The 9,643-nt window shown below is 51.1% G+C and overlaps 2 protein-coding genes across 2 annotated transcripts in view; one reads left to right on the forward strand and one right to left on the reverse strand.

Moving 5' to 3' along the window:
* The window catches only part of SEC31B (SEC31 homolog B, COPII coat complex component), a 31,338-nt gene extending 23,222 nt beyond the window's left edge, over positions 1-8,116 (forward strand). The window contains 7 exon segments of the mRNA XM_079900565.1: positions 743-920; positions 1,343-1,651; positions 1,880-1,938; positions 2,228-2,329; positions 2,673-2,789; positions 3,245-3,316; positions 3,545-8,116. Of these exon segments, the coding sequence (XP_079756691.1) occupies positions 743-920; positions 1,343-1,651; positions 1,880-1,938; positions 2,228-2,329; positions 2,673-2,789; positions 3,245-3,316; positions 3,545-3,724 (1,017 nt within the window). The 3' untranslated portion in view covers positions 3,725-8,116.
* A 193-nt stretch (positions 8,117-8,309) lies between these two features.
* WNT8B (Wnt family member 8B) overlaps positions 8,310-9,643 on the reverse strand; it is a 28,979-nt gene continuing 27,645 nt past the window's right edge. Inside the window, exons 5-6 of the mRNA XM_079899400.1 lie at positions 9,349-9,491; positions 8,310-9,138 (exon numbers count right to left, since the gene is read on the reverse strand). Coding sequence (XP_079755526.1) covers positions 8,593-9,138; positions 9,349-9,491 — 689 coding nt within the window. The 3' untranslated portion in view covers positions 8,310-8,592. The remainder of the gene's footprint in view (positions 9,139-9,348; positions 9,492-9,643) is intronic.

Below are 9,643 nucleotides of genomic sequence, written 5' to 3' on the forward strand. Positions count from 1 at the left end.
GTAGTACTGACCTCATAAAGTGAGTTAGGAAATGTTCCTTCTTCTATATTCTGGAAGAGATTATGTAAACTTTGTGTTAATTCTCTGAATGTTTGGTAAAATTCTCCAGTGAAGCTATCTAGGCCTCGAGACTTTTTTTGGTGGGGGGGGGAGCTTTTTAATTACAAATTTAATTCCTTTATTAGTTATAGAAATATTCAGGTTTTCTATTTAATTTTGGCTGAGTTTTGGTAGTTTGTGGTTCTTGAGGAATTGGTCCGTTTTTTCTAAGTTGTCAAGTTTATGAATGTAAAGTTATTTGTAGTATTCCCTGCAGGGTCTGTTGTAATGTTCCCTGCTTCATCCTTGATCTTGATGAATTGTGTCTTCTCTCTTTATCTTTGTCAGTCTATAAAGGTTTATCAGTTTTGTTGATTTTTTTTTTTTTTTTTTTGTGGTACGCCGGCCTCCCACTGTTGTGGCCTCTCCCGTTGCGGAGCACAGGCTCCGGATGCACAGGCTCAGCGGCCATGGCTCACGGGCCTAGCCGCTCCGCGGCATGTGGGATCTTCCCAGACTGGGGCACGAACCCGTGTCCCCTGCATCGGCAGGTGGACTCTCAACCACTGCGCCACCAGGGAAGCCCTTGTTGGTGTTTTTTAAGAATTAGTATTTTGTTTCATTTTCTTTGTTGTTTTTCTGTTTTCAGTTACTTACCTTTCTTTTCCTTTCCAAGTGCTGACCCTTTTTTCTCTTCCATCAGGTTCCATCTCCATCTCCAAGGCCGAGGATTTTTACACCTCTGTCATCACTTGTGATGCCCTTGACACCTTCCCGTCCTAGCCCTTATCAGGGCTCCAGAATGCAGAATACAAGTGACTACAGGCCATCTGGGTTCCAGGAAGCCCAGTCTTTGCCTGTGGTCCCTGGGGTAAGGCCTGGTGAGTGACTGAGTGGAGACCTGTCTAGGCAGAGCACAGAGGAAAACATCTGGCATGGCCAGAATGGATTTGGGAGGCAGTATGTCTATCTAGTGAGAGGAGCTTAGAGTTTGAAGTCTGAATTCTCAGTACTGTCAGTTACTGGCTTTGTACCTGTGGGCAATATACCTAGCCACTTTGTTTCTTTTGAAAATTGAGAGTGGTTGTTATGTTGGTCATTTCAACCCCACAGGATTGTTCTGAGGGTCAAATAAGGAATATAGTTAAAAGTATTTTGTAAATGGTAGATCTCCACACACATGTATTAGTTATTTATTATTATTATAGTTTTTTTAATTGCTGCTTTATTCCTCTCTGATGTGCTCTGAGTCTCTCCCAAATTGAAATTTGGTGGCAAATGACCTGTTTCTATCCCATTTCAGCTTTATGTCAGCCGCGGCTGTCAGGAGGGCAAAGGGTGCAAGCTCCTAACCCCGTGGGATTCCCTGGAACATGGCCTCTTCCTGGTCCACCCACGGCACCCCCAGACATTATGCAGGCTGGTTCTGCCTCCCTGCCTGAGACTCCTCGACGGCTCCCTCTGCTTCCTGTGAGAGCACCAGGCTTCAACCCTATGAGCTCCCAGCCGCCAGCCCCTCCTGTCACCTTCTCTGCAGCACACCCTCCAGGAGGGCCAGGTGCTCCATGCGCCAATACCTTCCCAACCACTGGCATCTTGACTCCTCAGCCAGGTCAGTCTTCTCCCATGGCCTCCCTCTCCTCCCCTCCCCACTACCACCTTGGGAGTCTCTTTCCTCAAGCCAATGAACTGGGGTTGGGGAATGTCAACTCAGAGTGTGGCTGGTCTGTGGAGGGAGGTGTGGCAGACTCCAACTAAAATAATTTTCCTGGTCTTCAGATCAAAAATTACAGTGTTTTTGATCATGCCCCTAAAATACCTCTATATTTATACTATTCAGGACCTCAAGATTCCTTGGAAAATGCTCCAGTGCCCAGGGGAAACCTCCAGAGGAAAGAGGTCAACACATCTCCCCCCTACTCAACCCCTTATACATTCACCGACGACCCACACTCTAGTTCCGTACAGAAAGCAGCCTGGTCCTTCCCGTTCTGCTTTCCCCACTCACTCTTCTCCCCTCAGCTCCCTCCTCTTTTCTTCTTATACACATTCACCATCTTCTCACGTCCAGGTTCCCCACGCACTATTCTGTGCCCTCGTTCATTCATAATTTCTGCCACTCCCTCAAAGTAGGGCCGAAGGAGTCTTTCAGCTTAGACTCACGTGCCTTTCTTTTCTCTCTCTTTAGTTGCCAGAGACATTCATGCCCCCAGCACCAATTACTGCTCCAGTTATGTGCCTCACCCCTGAGCCACGAGGGGTCCTTTCCTCACAGCCTGCTGTCCCCAGTGTGAGTCATGCTCCCCCTGGAGCCCCAGGAGAACTTAGCCTGTAGGTGACAGGAATGATGTGTTTCCCTCCTCTTGGAAACCTTCTTTTCTTGGGTATAGAAAAGCAGGGAGCACGGTAGATGGCTTCATTCCTCAAGTTGGAGGCAGACTCTGGGCTGAAGGAGATGGGGTGGGGGGCAGATACCAAGTGTCTCTACTGCAGACAAGGGAGGATGCCCCTCCTCATCTCTGCTCTGCTCTAGTGGGAGCAGTGTGACCCCCAAGTCACTGAGGACTAGTCCTGAGGGGAGCCATGAGCAGGACAGCTTGCCTCTCTCTCCTGTGTCCCTGCTTCCTCCTCAGCAACTTCAGCGGCCACCTGCGAAGATGGACAGGAAAGAGCTGCCTCCTGAACATCAGTCCTTGAATATCAGCTTTGAGGCGCTTCTGCAGCGCTGCTCCCTGTCTGCCACTGACATAGTGAGTCTGAACCTTCCCCATGATGCTCCCCTCCTACCCTAGCTGGTCCCAGGACCCCTTAGCTGTAGACCGGTTCCTTGTGTGACTCTTCTTACTGTCCCTGGACATGCTGCCTGTATCTTATACTTGTTTGATGTCCATGTGGAGTTGGGGAGGACTTGTCTGGTCTGGAGGTTATCTCCTTGGCAGCAAGACCAAACAGCACTGAGACTTAGCGCTTGGAAAGGCCGCAGGGAGTACTGCAAGGAGGGTGAGACCAGGAGTGAGGAGACCTGCCATTCATTCCTGGCTGCGTCAGCTTGAGCAAGTCACTTGGCCTCTTCAGGTCTCCTTTTTGTCCTCCGTGAAATGAAAGAGCATTAAGCCATTCTAGCTCTAAGGTACCGTGACTCTTTATGGTTCTGTGTAGTGTTAGGCATAGTAGCTGGAATCAGAATCCATTTCCCTCCCTGCAGAAGACAAAACGGAAGCTGGATGAAGCAGCCCAACGTCTAGAATGTCTATATGAGAAGCTCTGTGAAGAGACAGTAAGTACAGGCAGTGGTGCTCCTCTGCCTCCCACTCTTCCACCTTCACCCATGGCCAAAGGGTGCCCAGTGTCCCTTCCTATGGGCCTCACCGACCCTGGGTTCCTTACAGAGTATAGACATCTTGCCTGGACTGGGCTCTAGAACTTAAGTCCTCTCTTCTCCCTTCCATGCCTCCAGGGTAGGGGCGGGGTTGGGCTTAGTGACTGCACGCTAATCCTTCCACAGCTCTCGCCTCCTGTCCTGGCTGGGCTCCACGAGGTTGCCCAATGTGTGGATGCAGGACGCTTTGAGCGGGGCCTCGCTGTGCATGCTCAGGTGGTGAGCTGCAGCAGCTTCAGCGAGGTCTCCAGCTTCATGCCTGTCCTGAAGTCCGTCCTCACCATCGCTTATAAGCTACACATCTAGACCAGGCAGCTCCTCTTGCCAGGAGGCCACTTCTACTTTACTTAACTCCTTCCTGCGGGAAAGGGGAATTTCGGAACAGATTCCGTTTGTTTTTCCTAGCCCTCTTCCCTTGCTGCCAGGTATATGATGCTGTAGGCTTGGCTCCAAACAGGCAGAGTGCCTGCTCTCCACCCCTTTATGCGTGGCCCTCTGGGATCTGCTCAGGGCTCTCTCAGCCTGTTCTTCTTCACTTTCCCTAAAACTGTACTCCAACAGGGCCTGGTGCAGTGTGTCTTCTCCCCCAGGGATATTCTAAGTGGCTTCTGAGAGGGTGAGCAGGATCGTTACTTCCAAGTCTACCTCGACTGTACCCATCTTGTGGGTCTTTTGTCTTTCCCCTTCTGTGGATTATGAGCCTGACTTTACCTTTTCCTTGCCTCTGACTTCATATTTCCAGGTTCATACTTCTCTGAGCCACAGAGGCTGGGGTAGAGTTGACTGCCGTTCACCCTTTGAACAAGTCATACACATGAGGGATGGGTGCTGAGCACAACGAAGAGAAGGAACTCAGACCCTTTTAAGAAGGGACCTCTCAACTGCCAGCATTGTTAAGGGTGGGCTAGGTGAGGTGGAGGGTGGATGGGATACCTTTTGCTGAAAGCTGTCTTAGGCTATGGGATAGGAGCAGAGGGACCACTACCTGTGTGGAGTGGCCCCTGACTCAGCCTGCCTGATCCCTGGCCCAAGGCCTAGACCACTCATTCTGTGATTAGAAGCCATATTAATGAAAGAGTCTTCTAGCACTGTTCTTCAAGGCTTGGAGGCCCTCTTCCCCCAGCCCCACACTTCTCAGGGCTGCCTTCTCTGGCTGCGCTTTCATTGTTGGACTCTGCATTTGAAGCACTGATGTACTTTATGTGCAATAAAGCTGCTTTAGTTTGGTTTCCTCTGTCATCTCCCAATTATTATCTCCTCTAGGTCCTATTTTGCTCTTATCTGTCTTCCCAGTCCTTTTTGTTCTTGTTCCCTATACCGTAATAAGGCAGGGGAGAGGCTTGGGGACAGATAGGAAGTCAGGAGAGTTGAAGAAAGGAGGTGGCACTGAAATAGGCTCTCCTTGCAGCATTTATGGTCACTCTGCTGTGTGTGTGTGTGTGTGTGTGTGTGTGTGTGTGTGTCTCCATCCGTGCCTGACATTCAGCTCCAGGGTTTTCCCCACACCACTTCAGGACTGAGCTCAGCTACACAAAAGGGGCTGGGTGTGAAGCCAGGGGTACGATCTCTAATCCTGTTGTAGATCGCATCATGTCTGCGGGCTAGATGTGTGTGTTTGGGAGGAAAGGATTGTTAGGCAGTATTTGTTTGTAAAGCCACTTGCTCTTCAGATAATACTTGCACTAACTTCTATTGATGAAGCAGTGTGAGCCCCAGCAAAGTCCTTTCCCAAAGTGTCTTTGAAGCCAAGAGCCCATTGAAGGGAAGAAAGGCCGGGAGAGGGGATTAGTTTGTTCAGCAGCTGTGAATTTCAGTGGGAGGTTGATGAACTCTGAAGTCTTTGTTTAAATTAAAGGTGGGGAGAAAAAAGCCGCTGCTGGAGCGAGAGCCTCACTTGGGGCCCTGAACTAACACAAGGAGAAGTCTGAGCTGCGGGGAGCTGTGTACTGACTGCGAAGACTTTTCCCAAACACTTTTCGGGAAAGGTGTTATGAGAAGAGAAGGGGGCGGAGTGGGGGATTAGCATGTGAAATGAAGTTTTCATTGACTCCGTGGGGGTAGAAGGCTATTTTAATGGCATTTTGTTCTCTTATTTTCTCTTCTTGAGCTCTTTAGAGATATTGTTTTGCTAAGGCAGGCTTTCTTCCCCCTTCTTTCCAGTCTGCGGATTGCCTCTATGGGAGCCAACATAAATATTTCTCCTCCAGGAATGCGGGTTAATTAAAAGGAAATGAATGAGTGGAAGCATCCAATCCAGACCCACAATAGGCGAGTGCCCTGGCCTGCCCTTCCCTCCCACCACCACCAGCAACGCCAGCGCTGAGCACGACCCTGTCTCTGTCTTTGCCCTAACCTGCTGCTAAGGCCAGTTGAGGCTGCGATTCTTTTCAAGAAAAGAAAGCCCTGCCTGTGTGTAGGCTCACAGGCTAGGGACAGGAAGGAGACAGTGTTTTGTCCCCTCCACCCAGCGTCCTTGTCACTTCTCAGGACCTCCCTCTGCTTCTGTCCCCTGGCTGAGACAGATGGACTCCTAAAGAGCACACAAGAGGAGGGAAGGGGCCTGGGTTCCAGGACTCACCCCACGGTACCTTACTAGTTGGTGGAACAAGCCACACGTCTTTCTCAGCATCAGTTTAAATCTGTAGAACAGAAGGTTTCACTAGCTGACCTCGAAGGCGTCTTCCCAAGCAACCGGTCTGGTTGTCCACATTTATAAAGGGGAACACAGCACTGGTGATTGGTTGTAAGAGAGAACCTACACTCCATGAACGCAGAAGGTCAGTGTGTTGTTCACCACTGTATTTCCACTCTGGTGTTCATTGAATGAATAAATGAATGAATAGATAACGCAAGAGGGGGGAAAAAAGCAATCCAGATCTAAGGTAGCTCAGTATTGTTTTCTTTATAGATGCAAATGAATGTGGTATCAATCATATCCATTTGGGAATACAAAACAACGTATGAAGGAACTTTCTGGCAGCATGACATGTTTCAAGTACTGACCTGGAGTTATCAAACGTGGAGCACAATAGTCCTACTTGTAGGCTGAGAGACCTCCTGGAGAATGTCGCTTTCCTTTACAACATTGTACTTTTATATTTTCTAGCTGCCTTGCCAGATTTTCTTACTGTACGCTATCAAGTAATTCTGCCAAGTGAGACAGCCAAGTTAGTACATGCTGCTGCTTCATTAGGGACGAAGGGTGAGTTGGGAGATTCAAGAGGCCCAGATCAAAGCTGAGGGAAGGAGCAAAAGGCCTTTTGCTGATGGAACTGGAAATGAAGCACTAGGAGACCCTGAAGGGAAGCATGTCCCCTGTAAGGAGGGAAGGGGAACCTCTCTCCTCAGTAAGTGTTAGTGGGACCAGAAGATGTGTAGGGATGAGGCCAGGGATTTGAGGTCTGACCTGGCCATTGTGTCAATTTGGAATATGGGAGCTTTTCCACTGTCACTGGTCAGCCTTTAGAGCCTCCACCCATTTTACCCACTTGGAGCCACGCCTCCTCTGTGCTTTCTCCTGCTTTACAAGAGGTGAGATGAAGTTGTCTAGCATTTGACCAGTTCTGCTCCGGAAGGGCTGCAGGGCTACCTGGTGCCTATGACCCAGGACCAGCCTAGGGGAAGGGGGATGACTGGCAAGCTCCTTGGGCTGCAGAGGGTCTGTCAGGGATTAGTTCTTCCCTTCCCAGAGCCCTGTTTCACCAAGTCCCTCTTATACTACTGCTTTCTGAGAAGAGAACCAGAAGACTCAAGCACAACCAGCAGCAAGGTCTTAGCTACTGAGGGAATGTATTAGTGGAAGATTTATGGGGCTGATTTACTAATCCTTGGCAGATTAACCTCTGTCAGGTCAGGATAACTACTTAGGCCATCAGGGAAGTGAGGCTCACAGGAGGATAGTATCCTGGCAAGGTGGGAGGGAGGAGAGGACCTAGAGGTTATATCTTATACACGCTCTTCCCCATATCCCCAAGAATAAGTTCAATACCTGAAAAAAAGGCACATGTCACAGTGACTGCAATAAATTAAGGTTCAAGGTGCTGAACTTCCTATTAACAGTTTCATTACAGGAAGTTTATGTATTGAAGGAAAGTATCCAATGCCTGAATCCTGCCTGTTTGAGAACCAGGTTAGTGAAAAGGAAGGGTCCCAGCTTCTCCTTCCTCATGACCTGTCTTCAGAGGTGCAAACCAGGGTCTGAATGGGAAATTAGCTTTATTTATCTCAGTCTTGGCTCAGGGGAATAAGATCCTTTGGGGAAAGAGAAGAGGTAAAGTTGGTTGCTAGAAGGCTATAGGTTAGGAGCAGGGAGGAGGTTACTTTAAAGGGTAGGAAATGACTGGCAGTCTGCCCTTACATCATTCCTAGATGTCGTGGGTATGTGTCTGGAGCACCTTGGGTGATTGTCTAGGAAGGTCATTGCCCCACTGGCAAAGTCCATTAGAGACATGGTATCACAAGGATGAGTGGCACCCTTGGTTTTCAGCAAGTCAGCATTCTAGGGTTCCCATTTCCTCCATCTTCAACCCCTGCCTCTAGGAACCAACCTCCAAAGACATGCTTTTTCCTGGGTCAGTTTCCTCAGTATCCCTTCAGGGAAGGAAGGAAGGAAAAGGGGGAGAGAAAGCAGAGATTCCTGGGGAGTCTATGCCAGCAGTTAGGGAATCAGAAGCACAGGAGGGCCTCTGCAGAAGGAAGATGTGGCTATGGCAGAGAGCTGGCAGCAGAAAATTGAGGGGGAGGGGGTGGGGTTAGGGGGAGGGGGGAAGACGGGTGAAAGAAAAAAGCCGTGTTTTCCCTGGGCCCTGCCTATCTCGGAAGGGCTCTTCCAGTTCCTAAGCTCTCCACAGGCTAGGCCAGGCATTAGGGCAGCTGGGACCGGGAGGAGGAACGCCTATTCTCTTCCAAGGAATATCAATAGCTCAGAATCTCAGAACAGAGGTTTCTCAGACCTAAGTGGTGAGCAGACGATGCAGACAGCGCGAGGAGAGAGCAGAGGAATTGTGGAAACAGGTTGGGAAGTGGCAAGCACAGGAGAGATTGCAGCGTCTCTCTCCCTCTCGGGATCCCTGGCCTTGGTAGTGTGGGGTCCCTATTCCCTAGATTCCTCTACTGCTGGGGTCTCTAAAAGAAGCCAAGGACAAATTGGGAAAGGAAAGTGGGGAAGGGGACCCTTAGGGTTTTCTCCCGGGTTTGTGCGCCGCGCCCCCCCGCGGCCGGTCCGCGCGACTGCAGAAGTACTTGGTGACCCGGCGGCGGCACTGCTCGCAGCGGACCGCGCAGCACCAGTGGAACTTGCAGTTGCAGCTGGACACGGTCTCGGCGCGGCGCTCCTCCACCGCTAGCCCACAGTCCCCGCAGAGCCGACGGCAGCTTCGGCGCTCCCAGCGGCCCAGGGCCCGGCCGCGCCGCAGGCACTCTCTGCCTTCGGTGCCCAGCAGTCCTAGCGTTTTGTTCTCCAGGCAGTAGTCTGGGGAGTCCTCCAGGTGCACCAGCTCCCTCGTGGAGATGGAGCGAAAGGTGTCTGCGATGGCGCCGCGGCCCGCCGCGCTGTTGCCAGCACCCTGCAGCAGGTCCACCTTGAGAGCTGCGTGGTACTTCTCTTTCAGGTGCGCGCCCACCTCTCGGAACTCAGGCAGCTGCAGCCAGCAGGTCTGCGTGGTGCAGCTGCCAGACACGCCGTGGCACTTACACGTGCGTTTCATGGTGCCCTTCACCGCCTGGGAAGAGAGCTAGGAGTGAGCGGGCCAGGGATTAAGCGCCTGGGGAGTGTCACCCTCTGGCGGATTGCGAGGATTCTAGCTAGTCTACGTGCCAGCCGCCTCGATGCCGCGTTTTCCCAATCTGATGGATGAATTGAAGAGCCGTCCGCACCTAGGGCTGGTAGTGGATGGAGCCAGCTGCCTGACCCCCGGAGCTGCAGGACTCACCTTGCGGCCAGCCTCGTTGTTGTGCAGGTTCATGGCTGCCCGAGCATCCTGTCCTGTCTCCAGGGCATCGACGAACTGCTTGGATATTGCCTCTCCGAAGCCCACGTTGTCGCTGCAGCCTCCCCACAGCCAGCCTTGGCCCCCTGGAAAAAAGGCAGTGGGAAGAAAGGACGGCCTGGAGCCTCCTGGGCTGCTGGTTCTAAGTGGGTTTGGGGGATCTGAGGTGGGGAAGGGTTCAGGTGGGGCGAGTGCCCTGTCTCCAAATTAGTTTCACCCTAGATTTGTTTTTGCCACC

This window comes from Stenella coeruleoalba (genome assembly GCF_951394435.1).
Source record: "Stenella coeruleoalba genome assembly, chromosome: 16".
Classification (NCBI taxonomy): Eukaryota; Metazoa; Chordata; class Mammalia; order Artiodactyla; family Delphinidae; genus Stenella; species Stenella coeruleoalba.